Source organism: Thermobia domestica, chromosome 3, assembly GCF_964235325.1.
Source record: "Thermobia domestica chromosome 3, izTheDome1.hap1.1, whole genome shotgun sequence".
NCBI lineage: Eukaryota > Metazoa > Arthropoda > Insecta > Zygentoma > Lepismatidae > Thermobia > Thermobia domestica.
The window spans coordinates 340,402,975-340,421,889 of record NC_137456.1 but is presented as its reverse complement, the minus strand read 5'-3'; the positions used below and the strand labels follow the sequence as shown (position 1 = coordinate 340,421,889).

General features: G+C 33.1%; 1 protein-coding gene across 6 annotated transcripts in view; it reads left to right on the top strand.

Moving 5' to 3' along the window:
- Window positions 1-5,760: 5,760 nt before the first annotated feature.
- LOC145681259 (uncharacterized) overlaps window positions 5,761-18,915 on the top strand; it is a 395,864-nt gene continuing 382,709 nt past the window's right edge. For 5 of the 6 annotated variants that reach the window (XM_081752831.1, XM_081752830.1, XM_081752828.1 and 2 more), the window contains exon 1: window positions 5,761-6,283. In XM_081752831.1, coding sequence (XP_081608957.1) covers window positions 5,922-6,283 — 362 coding nt within the window. In that variant the 5' untranslated portion in view covers window positions 5,761-5,921. Of the gene's footprint in view, window positions 6,284-17,244; window positions 17,399-18,915 lie in introns of those variants that run through there. The other variant, XM_081752833.1, reaches the window with a different exon arrangement.

The following is an 18,915-nucleotide window of genomic DNA, read 5'->3' as shown; positions in this document are numbered from 1 at the left end:
GTTAAAGAACTTGCTTATGATAAGAATGAAATAAAACTAATTGTATTAATATTAGCTGTAATATTAGAAATAATAGATGTATTAATATTAGCTGATGTATTTGAAAGTTTTAGATATATGTGTTTAAAATCATATGGTTTAGATCCTGCTTGGTATTTCACTGCTCCTGGTTTATCGTGGGATTCAATGTTAAAGATGACTAAGATCAAACTAGAAATGTTAACTGACTATGACAAAATATTAATGATAGAAAAAGGTATAAGAGGTGGAATTTCACAATGTAGTAAGAGATATGTAAAAGCAAATAATAAGTATATGAAAAATTATAACAAAGACGAACCTTCAAAGCATTTAGCTTATCTAGATGCAAATAATTTATATGGATCGGCTATGAGTCAGTACATGCCTTACAAAGACTTTAAATGGGTTCAACCTTACATAAACATAATAAATATTGCAGATGACTCAGAAACTGGCTACATATTAGAAGTTGATTTAGAATATCCAAAATACTTACATGATAAACATACAGATCTACCATTAGCTCCAGAAAATATGTGTCTACCAGGATCGAAACATTCAAAATTATTAACAACGTTTTACAATAAAGAAAGATATGTTATTCACTATAGAAACTTAAAACTATATATGTCACTTGGGATGATATTAAAGAAAATTCACAGAGTATTGGAGTTCAAGCAATCAAACTGGTTAAAGGAATATATAGATCTAAATACAAATATAAGAACAAGAGCTAAGAATGATTTCGAGAAAGATTTTTACAAGTTAATGAACAATAGCGTATTTGGTAAAACAATGGAAAACATTAGAAAGAGACCATCTATTACCTTAGAATGTGATCCAATGAGGGTGGAAAAGTTAATAGCGAAACCGAACTTTGATTACAGAACAATATTTACTGAAAATTTATGCGCGATACATATGAAAAAAGAGAAATTGACCTTCCACAAACCAATATCTGTTGGTATGAGTGTGCTAGATTTGTCAAAACTATTAATGTATGACTTCCATTGCAACATTATGAAACCTAAATACGATATCGATATAGACTTGTTACATGAATACTTATGTTACATGGATAGTTTTATATATGAAATTGATACAGATGACTTCTACAAAGACTTAAAGGAAATGGTTGATCTATTTGATACAAGTGAATATGGAAAGGATAATCAATATGGAATACCACTAGTAAACAAAAAAGTATTAGGAAAGATGAAGGATGAAAAGAATGGTAAAATAATGTCAGAGTTTATTGGGTTAATATCAAAGACGTGTGCCTTTAGAGTTGAAGATAAAGAGAAGAAAAAGCAAAAGGAATAACGAAATGTGTAGTAGCAAAAGAGTTACAATTTAATGATTATAAGCGAAGCGTATTCAATGATACGAAAACATACAAAAATATAAATCTAATTCGAAGTTGTAAGCATGATGTGTATACCATAGCTGTAAATAAGTTAGCATTAGATTCAAGTGATGACAAAAGATATATACTAGAGAGTGGTGAAAGTACATTAGCTTGGGGGCATTATAAGATATAGTTAGAATGTATTTATGTGTAGTTTAGTTTTAGGTCATATTTAATTAACTTTTATGTGTACTGTAGTTGATAGGTGTCAGTGAGTAATTATGTATAGTTTAGTTTTAAGTGAAATTTAATTAACTTTTATGTGTGGTATAGTTGAGATGTGTTAGTGAGTAATTATGTGTAGTTTAGTTTTAGGTAAAATTTATATTTTTACATCATAAATGTTTTGCAATTTTATCCTGAGACATAGGTAACCAGTAATACACGAAAATAATTGCTTTGTAGTCTAGTATTTATATCCTGTTTACATTTCCTTAATACATTCTTAAATAGTGAAGACGTTTGATTTTTTATAATTTTATCCTTAGACATAGACAACCAGTAACGCGTTAGAAAAAAATTATAAGAAAATAGAAACCATTTACCTTTTGAGTTTTTAAAATCGATGAATATTTGATGGTTATAACAAAATTAAAGATTCGGGAATTTTTTACGGGTTTATTTTTCAACTTTCGGGAAAATATTATTCTTTAAAAAAATCTTAGAATTGTGTACTGATTATGAGAGTATTTTTATTTTTCAAAACTGACAGAAATTGGCAGAGTTATTAAAATTCAAAATCGTATCCTTAAAGATAGACAACCATTTATGCACGAGAAAAATCACATCTTTAATTCTATTATGAGGCCCGTTTGTAGTTTCAAAATATATCTATAAATAAGGATAATATTAAGCATTTTCCATTTGCCCCTGAAAATTCAACGGTTATGCAATCCCGCAATACTTGCCCCTAAATTATGTAACCTGCAATACACATATGGACTATTCAAAAATGCAACCAGATTGCTAAAATATTCAATAGGAACCAAGATATTGATAATCTTACTACTACTATATTTTGAATTTTCCGGCTAGAAGAAACAAAGAAAAGTATCCTTGCTACACTAGCGCATGCATGTGGCACGTTTTGGAACTAAATACTGACTGTCGACAAGGATGCTAACGGCGAAGATGCATTCGCTTGAAAACTGATCGTTACGAGAGGAAAGTTGAGCGAAAAATATAGCGCCCGAGCTATGCTAAGCCGTTAAATCAATGTTAAGTATATGGGAGGCGAAGAATATGCCGCTTTTACTTCGCTGTTAATCATTCTTTCTCTGTTTATATTGCATAAACCTCTCTGTCTTTCAGAGCTGATAAGTTGTGTTGGGTTGTATTAATACAGGCGGCAAAATGCTAAATTCGTTATTTTTTATCCGATTTTGATAATTCAAACGACATTTAAAAGAGTATGTATGAAAGTTTAAAATGCAATTATTCATTCTTGTTAAATGTTGTTAGATTTAGTGATTTTTTGTTTTTCTACTTAGATTTAGTGATTTTTTGTTTTTCTACTTAGATTTAGTAATTTTTTATTTTCGTTACTAGATTTAGTGATTTTTGTAACCAGATTTAGTGATTTTTTTAACTAGACTTATTGACTTTTATAACCAGATTTAGTGATTTTTTGAAGTCAACACCGTTTAGAACAAGATTTAGTGATTTTTTATAACTAGATTTAGTGATTTTTTATAACTAGATTTAGTGATTTTTTATTTTTGTAACCAAATTTAGTGATTTCTGAAGTCAAAACCGGTTATAACCAGATTTAGTGATTTTTGTAACCAGATTTAGTGATTTTTGTAACTGGATTTAGTGTTTTATTGAACCAGATTTAGTGATTTTTTGAACCACATTTAGTGATTTTTGAAGTCAAAATCGGTTATAACCTGATTTAATGATTTTTGAAGTCAAAACCGGTTATAACCAGATTTAGTGATTTTTTTGTAACTACATTTAATGATAGAATGTGATAGAAGTTACTAGGAATGAGATAAAAGTTATTTGATATGTGATAGAAGTTATTTGGGAGAGAGGAATTGCGCTAGCAATTATTAGGGGGTAGATTAGAATTATTAGAATTGGTTAAAAGTTATTGGGGGGTGTGCTAGAAGTTATTGAGGATGATGAGGTGGCGCAGAATCCCCATCCCACCCCTACTATTATGGTTTCGCGACTTCTGTGATTCTGACAGCATTGTTAAATGTGGCTTCTGAAATTTTGTGACGCTGGTTGTGCATTGTTGTCTGCCTCCGACGAGTAGTGCTCCATATGACTGCAGCTGCTATGTTAAGAGGTTCGTAATCATCAGAAGAGTTACCGGTTAACATATACGATGACTATGAGTTTTGTGTACCAGCAAAGCAGGTAGCACATTGCCAAGAACATTGTTTAGTTGTGTTCAAAATGTATTTCATTACGATTCCAACACCTTTCCGTTGTTGTAAAGTAAGTGGCGTTATTTGTCGACACGTCTGGTAATAGCGCAATCTCATACTCACTCCGATTCTCAGTGTGTTGTGGTCGACGTTGTATGTGTAGGATCTTTGTTTTCTCATTTCATTATAGCGGAGGGTTCACTCCATCTTCCATGTAATGTGCACAGTTCTAGATATAAGAGCACTTGAACACCAGAACAATATGTTGAATTGGTGGCGTTATTTTCCGAAGTTAGCCTACATATATGGCTCATTATGTTTTTCTGTTGGCGCGAAATTGCCTTTATCCTCATTGGTTCCCTCCGACCAATGAGAGAGAAGAAAAGGGCGTTTCCTTTCACTTTCTCGTGTATATAAGATCTGCTGTCACCTCTCTTTTCTCAGTGTTTGTGTCTGATGAAAAGGACGTTAGGTCCTTGAAACTGTAACACATTGTAATTATAATTTTTAATATATTTCATTCTGCTCTGGTCAGAACTGTATTTTATTTGTTACTCTTCAAAAGTGTTGTTTTAAAAGAGTAATTCAGTGTTGCCAAGCGTAGCGGAATTCCACTAAACGTAGGGGCTTTTGGTTGCCCTGGCGAGAAATTGGCGACGGACGAAATATATGGAAAATGTAGCTACTTTTGACAACCTATCTTAATACTTCGAATTTTCCGACATAGCTTGAAAGAAGGTAAGAAATTAGGCTATTACAAAACATTTATATTAGGTTAGAAAACATGTGACAAAATTTAATCAATTTGGGCTTTTTGCAGAGTTGTTCTGACGCTTGATTAGTGCCATACTAAAGAGATCGACTAACATATTTCCTGCAATAATCAGACCTTTAGTATGACGCTAATCACACGTCAAAACGACTCTGCATAAGGCCAAACCTATCTTCTGCATTTAATGCTGGTCCAGCCTAAATCAGACTATTGTTTTGAGGAAAGAGGGTTCACTTGTTGTAAGGTATAAGTACTATTGAGACGAAAGTATACCATTTTTTATGAAGTTAAATAGTATTTTATAGTAGCTTCTTGGGGAGAGAAATTAAAAACAAAGTAGCATTAAACGAAAAAATATCTTTTTTGAAAATAATTGTAATGAAACATTTTATAAATTTTATATTTGATACATGTATCGACATTATTTGCACGCTAATCTTTGTTTCATTTATGTCAATTGACATTATTGTAATTATTCTTACATTATAATTTAGAAGTTATTGTACGCAATAAGAATAAAACATATGTGTCCCTCTTCTTTCATTTCTTCTATTTTTAGAAGAAAAAGATGTTTACAATTACAACTGATGTTACATAATGTTAATATGTTAGTATAAAATGAAATGAAATATTTGAGTTTTACGTCCCTCGATTATGCCAGTTAGGCTAAAGGAGACGATGATTATGAGAAATAAGTAAAATGGTGGAATGAAGAAGGTGGAAGAAAACGGGAGAGTCCCAGAATACCCACAAGCACGGTGTTTGTCCACCCCAAGGTCCACACGGCTCGAGCTGAGATCGAACCAGGGACCGAGCTGAACGATCCACCACTGAGCTACCGCGTCCCCTTAATATGTTAATAAACAAAATTATAATAAAGGAACGACAGGTATTGACTGTGACTTTTACTTCAATAATATTAACTCAAATAAGACTGAAGTTCATTTTTTCAATTCATGAAATTTAGTGAAGTACTAAATCAGGGCTTTCCGTTTATAATTTAGTCCTATTATTAATTTGTGAAATATTTTGCACTTTTGTTAACTGCGTTTTTTTTTACCATTTATGTTTAATTTTATAATGCAGTGAAAAATAGCGGAATTTCAGTAAGGGTAGCGGAACGTGGCGGAATTTTGGCGGCCCAGTAGTAACTTCTCGAGTTAGGCACCTGGCAACACTGGAGTAATTATTCTGTAATTTTTAAATATGTGATTGCATGTGTGATTGCAAGTAAAAATTGCTTCTATGAACGTTCTTGTAAGCCATTTCATTACACATGCACCATAAAATAAAATGGAAGTATCAAGCATAGTTGCAAGTTCGTATTAAATTTGTAGCCGTAATGGCTGGTGAAGCATCTGTTAAGTTGGAATTTTTGTACAAAGAAGAAATTGATTATGGTTTTCCTCAGGAAGATCCACTCGAAGGGAAAGGATGGACATACGAAATGATAACTGACAGCAAAGAATTAATATTATCTTCTACCGAAGGGGAGCAAACAAGAGAGAAAGATGTAGCTATGTATTCTTCGGATGTCAAATTAAACATTGGTATGATGAAATCTGAATTTGCAGTAAAAGACCCTGCCTTTGAAAATAATATAGAAACACTAAGAAAAGTAGAGGTTGAAGAGACTTGCGCTTCTTACTGTGATGACTACAAACAATTAACTACAAGTAGTTCAAATCCAGTTGGGACAGAAAGGTAATGTTAAATTTTATATACAATAACTGGTTCAGATTGATAATAGAGTTACATGGGTACGAAATTTTATAGTTGTAAGGAATACTTTTCGAGAAATAGTTACGGGAGGTAGGCCTATGTCTAACGAAAATTAATAATCAACAGTTTGGAAGTTGCGCGGCACACATAGACTAGTTGTACCCAGAAACACAATTGAGTGCACCCAACTTAATGAAGGAATCATTACCTAAATTTGAATACACATTTCAAACCAATTCTTGTAGATATTTTTGATATGGGTACTTTGCGATAGTGTTCCATATATAGAGGCTTGTTTTAAAAAAAAACCTCCGTGGCTGAATGGGATGAGAAAATTTCCGAAATACTACCGTGATTTATATATATATATATATATATATATATATATATATATATATATATATACCGGACCAAACGTATAGATGTTTGTAACTTTATCCCCAAGTTATTTCGAATACGTCACTTATCCGAAGGTCTTCCAAAGTCATTAATAAAACATGAGTCTAACTAAAAAAAGATGGATATTTATTAAAAACCTATACATAAATTCATTGCATATTTTACTTCATTTGCTGAAAGTCGGCTGTTTTTATTTTCAAAATCATTTTTGAGGGACGGAGTTACACTCACCATATATTTTCACATCAGCATTTTAGTGTACGTATACAATAAGAATTATTATGTAAAAGACACGAATCAAATTGTGCTGGCTTGCCAATAGAAAGAAGTAACGCTGTGTAGGCCTAAGTCAGGGCAGGACTGTAGCATGTTGGCCGGAGAAGGAGCGAAGTGTTGCGTAGGGAACAGGCGTGTCACAAAAGGTCAATATACATGTAAACAAGCATAGGACAAAACACTATATGGCATAAAGTGTATTGTTTTTCATGCTGAATTGTGTATTTGTACGCTAGTAAAGATGTTATATGAAACATTCCAATATGTTGTCATTGCTTACATATTTGTGTTCCAATATAATACACTACTAACGTAAATTTTGCAATTATCTTGATCCTTTAAGTCTCGGATATTTCTCTATTACCGCGACAAATACATTTATACTTCATTTCATTTACAATGGTTAATAGCTTCTTTGTGTGTGAATCCGCGCATAACAGGTTCGATCTTGATTAATTTAATTTTATGAAGGTAGGTATCTTAGAAGTAAGAACACAAGATATTTACGATATCTATGTACTAGTCTATTAAAATATTATTTCGAATTGGGTCAAGATATTACTTTGGCTCGGGCAGTGACTTCAATCGGTTCTTATGGGTTCAGTCACTTCCTGAAACTGTTTTTGCCTCAGTCAGTTCTTGGAACTGTTTGTGCCTTTGGAGCTTTCACGTGGTATATACTTTTCACACGCAAATTCACTAACCGTTTGGGTACATTGGTACCTCGCGTTTGCAGAATTAACGTCTTAGTTTTACTTTCACAACACTTTCTCTAAATTAATTACATTAATGAATTTCATATAGTCCACGTATCTATGACTTCATTACACAAAGTCACGCATATATATACGAAATACGATTTGCATATCTTACCTACACATTACATATATTAATACTTAGAAGTAAAATAAGACATTGTTTAATAATAATAATAAAGAATTTTATTGTCGTTAAGCTATACATAGCAATAGACAACGTCAAAATGCGATACAATATTGATACGTAAGTATAAATAAATAATGATATATAACTAAATTAATGATGAAATGACATTACAAAATAAATTACAATAACAATATACATTTTAAATACAAGCTCAACACGAGATTACAAAATACGTTACACTTCTATTGAACAATTAAAATACTCCTGTAATGAATAAAAGGGCGTTGCAACTAACCAATTGTATAACTTACTTTTAAATCTATTCATATGTTCATCTTTTAGTGATGCAGGCAACTTGTTATACAGTTTTATTCCAACTGTTTCATAACTGTTCAATGATTTGGACAATCGATGATATGGGACATTTATGAATTTACTGCTTCTAGTATTATACGAGTGGATGTCTTGCCTGAGTTGTAAATTTTGGTGATTACTTTTTATATACAGGAGTACTGTGTAAATGTATAGATTGATTATTGTCATAATTTTAAGATTGATAAACAAAGGTCTGCAATGAGCTAATTTGTCTACGTTTAAAATAATTCTGATGGCCTTTTTCTGTATTAAAAGAATGCTATTTACATGATAATTGTTACCCCAAAATAATATACCATACAAAATTATACTTTGAAAAAAAGCAAAGTAAGCCGATCTGACATAGTTATGAGGAACATGATTTTTTAGTTGTTTTAGCAGATATATTACTCTTGAGAGTCTTCCAGAAATATAATTAATATGCTGTTCCCACGATAACTTGTTGTCAATATATATACCTAGGAACTTCACACATGTTGAGTTATTCTCAGCAGGCACTTCTTTTAGACTAAAAGTCATATGTTGAGTTTTATTCTCGTTAAGTAAAAAACCATTAGCCTTAAACCAAATCACAACCTGATCCCAAGTATTTTCAGTTATAGAATTAAGTCTACTAAGATCAGGACTAGTATTTAGGAAGGTCGTATCGTCAGCATATAGTATAGAGTAAGCAGATAAAACGTAAGGTAGATCATTTATCATTAGTAAAAATAGAAGTGGCCCAAGTACTGAACCTTGTAGTACTCCGTATTTAACTGATGCAATACCAGATTTATTGTTATTTACAAAAACAATTTGTTTACGGTTTTCTAAGTAAGACTTGAATAATCTAAAACTTAAACCCTTGATACCGTAGTACTCTAATTTTTTAAGGAGAATTGTGTGTTCAACACAATCAAAGGCCTTGCTTAAATCACAAAATCTTGCCTGAACAAAATCCTTGTTTTCAAACCCTCTAATAACCCTCTTTACCAACGAATCAATCGCTCCAACAGTAGATCTACCCTTTACAAAACCAAATTGTGAATCACTAATTAGGTTATACTTATCAAGATAATCACATAACTGCATATGTATCACAGTTTCAAGAATTTTTGAGAAGACTGGTACCAGAGAAATCGGTCGATAACTAGATGGACAATTCTCGGGTCCCTTTTTATATACAGGCACAACTCGTGATAATTTTAAAACTTCGGGGAAGATTCCCTGTGTTAGACATTGGTTAATGCAATGTGTAAGCGGCAGAACAATACAATCAATAACTTTTTTTAATTAGATTACTCGACAATCCATAAACATCAACACTGTTTGAACACTTAAAGTTATTTACAATGTTGAGAACTACTTGGGGAGATATATTTCTGAATACAAAACTATCGTGTATAGGATTTACAGATTGTTCCATTAGATTGACTGCTGTTACATCAGGTTTGTCAATATTATTGTGTACTTCATCTACAGAATTTACGAAATAATTACTAAAATCTTCTGGATTGGGGTAAAGACAGTCCTGATTACTCTTAACTATAGAATTAATTACATTCCAAGCTTGTTTACACTTATTAACAGACGATTCGAATTTTGCCGAAGTATACTGCTTTCTCGCTTCATTAACAGCTTGCTTATATGTATTCCTAGCTTTCAGATAGACTGACCTAGTTACATCATTTTTCTCTCTCCTATATTTGTTTAAATGTAACATCACCTCACATTTCATTGAGTAAAGTTGAGGGGTATACCACGTGGAATTATTTTCTTTATGTGGCTTTTTAAGTAGGCTCCGATTAACTTTACAAATTCTTTGTGGGATGAAGATGTCAAAGTTATAGAGAAACAAATTCAAGAAGCGTTCAAACAGTGCATTAGAGTCATTGTAATTCGACAGCAATTGAAACCAATTCATGTTGCAGAGTGAACTCTTAAACTCAGATATTTTACCCTCAGTGATTGGCCTAGAGACAACTCTTTTACATTCTGTGGACAAGATATCAACCTCCTTACTTAATAGTGCGTTATCCAATTTTACCCATACACAATCATGATCAGAAAAAGGAAATATTGATACATCACAACGAATTTGACATAAATTGAAATTTATAAATATGTTATCAAGACAAGCTAGACCTCTTGTTGGCTTCATATTTGTAATACCATAATTAAATTGCCTTAACAAATTTTTTAATTCAGCTACACTGTTCTTTGTTGTTGTTACGTCAATATCAGAGTTTAGATCACCACCTATGACTATCTTAAAATTTCTAAAACTAGGCCTACCCAATAAGTTTAGCAGTTCCTCGAGCCTATCTAGAAAGGCTATTGAATTACCGTTTGGGGATCTGTATAGTGATACGAAAACCAACTTAAGACAATTAATAATGATACCTGTGGCTTCGAAATCGATTTCAGTACATAGAAAGTCAAGGTCTAATTTCTTACACTTAAGTGAGAGCTTGTCTCTTACAAAAATAGCTACCCCACCGTGACCACGGTGATTCCTACAGAAACTATTAACAAGTACATAGTCATCTAATTTATTAAACACAACTTCATCCTCTTTGCACCAATGTTCACTTAAACCTAAGACATCTAAATTATTCTCATTCCCAAAGTCATTTAAAACTACATGTTTATTATTGATCCCTTGAACATTTAAATATCCCACTTTAAAATCAATAGCGTGACTTTGTTTTACATTATCCTGTTGTGCTATAACCGCTTGCACATTTTTGGCTAAGTCTGCATCATTAAACTCTTTTGATCTAAAAAATTAGCATGAGCTAGAGGTATTGCATTACCTGAGGTAGTAGACTGTGAGATTATGAGCTGGACAAATTTATTACACATAAGGTGCTTCCCATTGCTGTTTAAATGTAGCCCATGTCTTGTGAAATGTGACCTATCTAGCGACTGCAAATCAACGTACTTTACATTTGGGAAAAACTTACATACCTTTGCTATTTTACGATTGGTACAATTCAGTAGTATATTTACACATGAACTCTCTACCAGATCATGTCTGTATGGAATTCCCACTACAAACACATTAGTCTTTGTTAACGTACACAGCACCTCGTACAAGTTTCGCACTGCCCCCTGACCCTCATTCCTTGCCACATCATTTCCTCCCGCAATCACAATTAATGTATCTTTCATGGTCATGTTTTTGGAAAGCAATACACAATCTTTCAACACTTCGCTGGTTCCGGCCCCAGGCTTCGTAATGCAGCTCACATCATAACTTGACTGTAGTTTTTCTTGTAGTAGGTTAGCTATATTTCTAGCATGACCATCTCCAAGAATTAAAACGCGTCGTTTGTCACTTAATTGCAATTTACTCGGAGTTACTTCTTTTTTTACCTCGGAGTTTTGTTTCACTTCTTGGGCGACGTTCTTTTGTTTCTTTTCACTTTTCTTCCCTATGTGTAAACGATTATGCTTTTGAGATGAAAATTTCCCTTGCACATTGACCGTTGTTTTTCTTGAGTGTGCAAGGGTTCTTCTTCCTTGTTCTTCCTTGCACTTGAATTTTCTACTACTTTACTGTATAGAACATCAAACTTATTGTTCACTGGTACAGAATATAACGTTGTAGATAGATCTCCTTCATTCAGCGTATTACCTTTTTCAAATACTATGTTTTCTGCTCCCCTTTTGTTATGTCGTACCTGTGTCTTATCGTGTCCAGCAGTATCCTGTACTACAGAGTCAATTTGTATACTTACTTCGTTAAGTTTCTTTTTTAACTCCGTGTTTTCAACTTTCAGAGATTGCACATCACACTTTAAAGCACATAGTTCTTCATATAACACACTTAGTATTTCAGGTGTGTTACATTTGCATTCAACACTTTCCAATACACATTGATTGCCACTTGTCACTGTTGAACTGGAATTTAGCATTTTTCTTGACGTTGCTCTTGTGATAATTGTATTTTTGTTTCTATTTTTAATTTCACATGGTTTACATACCTTTTGAGCACTATTTGCTTCGGTTTTGTCACAAATATCACACTTAATTTTATTCTCTACACGGGAAGCCTCAAAACTTTTACCTACCAGTGCCGCCATCTTGCTATATGTTTATGCTATATGCTCCGTTTATACACGGAGCAAACTCAAATATGTCTAACATTTCTTCTCTTGTTACATTTGTGGTAGATATGAGGGTAACTATATACTGGAGGGCTCGACGTTTTTACGTATGAGTACACTTGAATACCTACGAGCTTTTATTTTAGATATATATTTACTATTCTTACAATTCACTTACTCTTAGTATATGTACCTGCATTTATTAGTATTTTTATAAACTATATAACTAGTACTTTCTAGGAAATTGAAAAACTTATAATAGCAAAAAAGTGTTTCAAATTCGATACTAGTCATGGATTTTGCTGACCATAAGCTAACAGTCTTTTATCAGATCTTTGAAAAGATGCTCACAACCCATGGTACTTTGGAGAATACTTCTGGTGTAACCTCTCTTGACACAGAAAACACATTTTTCTTGTATAAGATTTGCACACTACTCATCGTTCTTGTGATGCATCTGCAATGTAATGCGTGTCAGAGTTTCGAGCGTCGATAGGGATATACGATCTAGGAACTGGCCTAATTAATGTCATGTTTCCAATGCGAAGAAGACACATGGTAACTTCCCTCAAAAACTAGATGTGTGAGTTCATTGTTCGAATTAAATTCGCAATGCAATTTCCAAGAAGAATCAACTGCTAAAATGAGCGCATTATTGAAAAGATTCCACCACCGTTTCTTGGATCTGAGTTTGGGTCTGTATGATGCAAGACGACGATCCGTAACGTCAACTCCTCCCATTCCTTCATTGTACTTTTCAATAACGAATAGTCGACTGATTAGAACCTTTATTTTATGAACACTAGAGTATCTCCTCACTGATTCTACTGGCAAGTTTGTAAAACAGTTTGAACCAACAGTTACAACCGCACTCTAATTCAACCTTACAAAGCACACATTACCATCTCTTTTGACGTCAAGCTTTCCTTTTTCGTCCTTAGCAAGTTTTTCTGTGGAGTCAGAGGACACTGTTGAACACGATTATCTCTTACTGGTTTGTTGCTCGATTGCCTTTTCCTTCTAATTCTAAAAGAACATCATAAGATGTGAAGAAATTATAGAAAAAGACTTCGTGCTGGGCATTATTTTCTATGATTGATGTGAGACTACGAATAACTCGTTCGTAATGGGATATCCTCAGTAACGTTATCAGTACTATTGTCTTTTACACCATAGAGGTCCACTGCATATGGATAACCGTCTGAAGATCATAAAAACCATAATTTGTAACCAAAACGGAGTGGTTTTCTTCTAATAAACAGTTTGCAGATGTGATGCCAATAGTATGGAACCATGCTTTCATCAATGCTCAGAGATTGGTGAAAGATATCAAACTACTGCAAGTTCTTCTGTAGTTCATCGTATATAGGTCTTATTTTCCCAAATTTGTCACCCCTTGGTAAGTTAGAATTGTCAACAATATGGTAATGTTTTTTGTTCGAAACGGGCTCTTGGCTTTACGGATGACACATTCGGTATGCTAAGGTCGTCTGCTGTACTCCAATAAGACTTCTCAGAAGGAGAATATGATACCCACTGAGAAGTAATAAACCAAAAAAATTGTAGTAACTGTTCATATGATACTTTTATGTGTGGAGCTCATTTCTGCTGTGCGTACAAATTACACATTTGAACAAGGTGTTCAGTGTATGATGGAGGCAAGATCTTGAAGAAAATATCTATCGGAGAACTACCGTCAAGTTGAGGATGAGAAACCACAAGTTTTTCTGGTGAACAAGAAATGGGATTGAGGCTAATTTTCGCAACATTTTTGCATTTAGGCATACACTGTTTCCCTTCCATTTTTAGATGATCAAGTTTATGGTATATTTTCGAGTTCATTTGGTAATAGATGTCATTATTCACTGCCTCTATCAACTCACCCCATACGTCCTTACGCATAACAGGAACTAATTCGTCTTCATTTATGTGCTCCTCGTTTGAAATGTCATCTGTTCAATCTGGAGGGAGAATGTAAACACCCGTTTCCTCATTATCAGAAACACACAAAGTGTCGAACGTGCCTACTATTTCATCCAGCGTAAAAATTTACCTTGCCATTTCGCGATTTTATACAACAAATATTCAAACTAACTCGCTACGTACCAATGTTCCCAAATGAGAACATTAAAATATTTCATTTGCGCAATAAGAAACGATGGCCTCAGACGCACATTCTCACCCTAATAAAAAGCACAAACATTAAACTCTCAACTGTCTACAGAAAGTCTTGCCAACTTCTATATTACGTCGTAAGCACGCAGTAATACAACCTCTTGTAAAAAGCACGAAAACATCAATTGTAAAAAGATCGATTGAAATTATTTAATATACATTTTTGTGAAATTAAGGCAAATAAAACAATTAACAATTCTTTCATTTATAATACCACTCAATGTTGGGCCAGAAATATAGAAAATATACAACGCTAGAACACAGAAAATTTCCTGCTTCCAAAAGGGCACAATGGTACCTAAACGGTTAACGAAAAAGTAACCTAGCTACGAACGAATCAGCTGAGCGTTCGAAGGGAGTTAGAAGCCGCGCAGGTGTAATTTCATTGCACTTTTGCCACCATGATAATACCACACAGCGTTACGTCATGATCGGTTGGAGCGACTGGAATGCAATTCCTAAAATGCTCCGGGAACCGGGTAAGAGAAATCGTTTGCACTGTCCGGGTCAAAGTAAAAGCTTGCCCGAATTTTTTGTATATTGTCTATAATTCTGTGAATTTTACAGTGAATCTGTAAAAAATGAGTGCTTGCGTGTTGATTCCTCTGGTGTAGAAATTTACAGAGTAGAGTTCGATACTTGAAAGTAGTTGTATCAAAAACATCATAGTTTTTAAGAAATCGTAGCTTTTATATAAATATTTGGTTGTAAACTTTAACTGGAGAGAAGGAAACATCAACGAAGTAAGGTTTGTTCAAAATTTACACACACTCCCACTTATATATATATATATATATATATATATATAACAAATCAATCACGTGTCAAACATGGAACTCGGTTCGTAGTCTGATTTCAATCAATGAGTTGAAATATACATGTAACTTACAAACCAAGAGAAAAGTACTATATAGGTGAGAGAACCCCTAGGGTTTGGAATGGAGGAAGATATGAGAACAATCGAAAAGGGCTGCTGTCAGTATCTAATCAATTGTCTTTGCGGTCACTAAACTAATCGGTGATAGATTCAGTAACTAAACCGGAACTAAGTCAAGAACAATCTCAATTTGCACATTGATATTTATTTTGCTCATTCATAATAATAATAAATATAATAATATTTATTATTGTTATTATTAATAGTAAATTGTAATTGTAGCGAATGAGGCACGGATAACGCAAAAATATTACTCTTCTGTATTTATTTTCTGTCAGTATCTTTAAAATTATTTTCATGCAACTGCTGGTCTTTCAACTGGAAATGATGAAATAGAAGTTAATGCCGTTCACAATAATAATTTTTAGCTAACCAAGTGCAATATGAATTCTTTATTTTAAATTAGTTTCTGAACAAAGCACACAAGAAATATAATTCAAAATGTATATTGATAATCATACTCGTTGAGTATTTGAGGAAATCACAACATGCAATCTTTTTTACTGATATGAAGAACAAACCTAAGAAATACTCTTCTTCTTTAATATTGAGAATGACGCCATTGATCCGTAATGTTTCGAAACCCGTCTCAAGGAGGAAAAGCTAGGAAATAGTTCGTAACATATCTAGGTCAATATTTACACTCCTATAGATTCTAGAAAAGATATTAGCCCATTACATTGGTCTAACAAAATTGACGTGATTTCAAATTGTATCCTATATTAAAAGAGAATATCCGCCATGAATCGTTCAAAATTCAAGGCGTGTATCTAATAGAACTATTGGTAATTTTTTCATGCCTCATACCTATGTATTCTTATACTTTTCCAAATTCTAAAAAGAAAAACAACTCAATTTTTTTCATTGTTGAAATTTCAATATGATTATTTAAAACGAAACACTTCCATGATAGTTTTTTCATATTAGCGTAAATAACAGGTCAAAATTTAGAATAAATGGAAAATAGAAGAAGAAAAGATTTTCGTTGCTGGTATCTGATAACATTTTTACATTAGATTGCATAAAATTATAAAAAATATTTTTTTTTCTTTCTTTTTTTTTTTTTTTTTTTTTTACTCAGGCAGTAGATACAAGAAAATTTCAAATTATATCATTTGCATTGAGAAACAGAAAATCTACCATTACAAATTCGAAGTTCGATAACATTTGAAATAGAATGATTGGTAACGTTTTCTGGACTTGTAGTTTTTAAACGGAACGATTCAACTTCAAAGTGCGAAATGTATGATTTTTTATCTTTTAATTTTTATGAGATATGTGTAGTAAATTTCGAGCTTTATCTTTCCGGATGTGAGAAAAATGTTAGAATGTACCTAGCTACAAGTTACAAAGAGAGTTTAGTTCGTTCTATTTCAAACACATTCGGGCTTAGAAAATCTTGTTTGCACCTTTTTGGAAACTATCGTCAAAGTATATATTTGGCATGACGCTAACTCTACTGGCAAGCTTTAAAAACATTTTGGATCGTTGTATACAATCTTGTTGCAAGGTTGGGCATCTAAAGTGCTGCTTTTCGGCTTGTAACTGCGAATGGGTAAAATAGAGATTCTGTCATTTTTTCGATGAGTGACATAAATTGATATCATTTTTGGGAATTTAGGAAACATAAAAGATCTCTAGTACAAGCCACGAAAAATTTCCCAACCGCTCTATTTCAAGTATATTTTGAGATTCAACCATCTTCTGTATTGCATTTTTTTTTCTTCTAACTTCAGAAAATTGAACCTAAGGTCAGTCTTTCTTACTAGATGAATAAAATAAATTATGTATTGTTGTTTTTATAGATTTTGGACGTGAGAATGACCCTAGATACAAAACAACCATTCTTTTTATCTTTTTCGTTTGAAAAGTCTCTTGACATTATGCAGATTATTCTCGCCACTGTAGCTTGAAACTAAATGTACTTTCGGCCTTATTTTACTTTTATTATACGAGTGAAATAAATATTTTTGTAATCTCTTAGCAGTGAAAGAATCACTCTGCATTTTGTAGAAATGTTTCTTGTATGCTTTAGTAGAAAATATATTGCAAAATCAAGGATTTTTTTTTCATTTCTTAATATGGTTTCGAATCTGAAATTCGAAAATTGTTCCTTCTGGTTTCCAATCTGACATAATACCACCTCTAATTTTTTGAACTGTATATAGAAGTCTTTTTGGTAAGTAATATTACATAATGTCTATAAAACCAAAGCAGCTTTTGAGACTTTTAAGGTGTTACATGCATAAGATTAATATATTTAAGTTTAATAGAAAATTTTAATATATCGAGAAGCGAATGTTTGTGCATGATTCATCGTCTTAGCACAACATTCAAGGCTATTCAAATTATTTATTTATTTATTTAGCAATCACCAAATACAGCTCAGAGGCCATTTTATAGTGGATACCTAAAACAACAATAAAAATCAAAAGGAATAGGGCAGATGTGGGCCAGGGCCTATTTAGTTGGTACTATCCTGGTATTTGCCTAGTAGGACAGAGGGAGACTGGAAAACACCAGTCAGGATGGTCGGCAACGGGAATGGAACCCAAGACCTCCCGAATGCGAAGGAAACGCTCTACTACTTGCGCTATTTCGCTCAGTTCTCCCGAAACGGAAAGTAGTTCAAATTTACTATGACGTCCGGTTCATGACTGATTCTCCTAGAAGATAAACGGTCAATGCTTTCAAGATGATTTTATTATAAGTATTTCAGTGTCCTAAGAGTAGGTCCCATTTCCTCCGTTAACCCTGTTTTCAAAGCGAACTTTTATCAGTTTAGTCATTTTGATTGTAGCCTTTATTGCCACAGAAGGTAGCTGTAACACACAACGAGAAGCGATTGTTTGTAAACGATTCAGTATCTATATATAACATACGTATCATGACTGTCTATTATTCTGGCAAAACCGGATTTTGTTCAAATTCACTATTACTTCCGCTTCTTACATTTTCTGCTAACTCCTATTCAAACCGGAGCGATTGAAACCGAGTATGATGCGTTTCGGTTTAAATATTTGTCACCATAGAACGGGAATGATAACAGATATTGACAAACTTTTTTTTTTTTTTTTTTTTACATTCAATGGACGGTCTAAAGAGGACACTACACGAGCAACAATCTAGCAAATTCGGAAGTGTTTGAAATTTAATAATATAATTCGTTTCTACACTGACTTCTATCTACAAAAGACGGTAAGGGGTATCTAGATATACTTTGTTACAATCGGTTCAGTTCCCAAATGTAGGTACCATCTTCTCCGTTAAGCCTTTATTCCGACCGCTAGTTTTTTAAATGACCATTTCCAGTTTCAACATTATAGCTTCTGAACAAAGACAGACAAGCGTGTGTATGTGGATTTTTCTTAGTTCTTTTTTGTTCATTCCAATATTTCATTCCTTTCTCATCATTCCTTTGTCCTTTAGACTAGCCGACATACCCGTGAGACGTGGAACTAAAGAATTCATTTAGT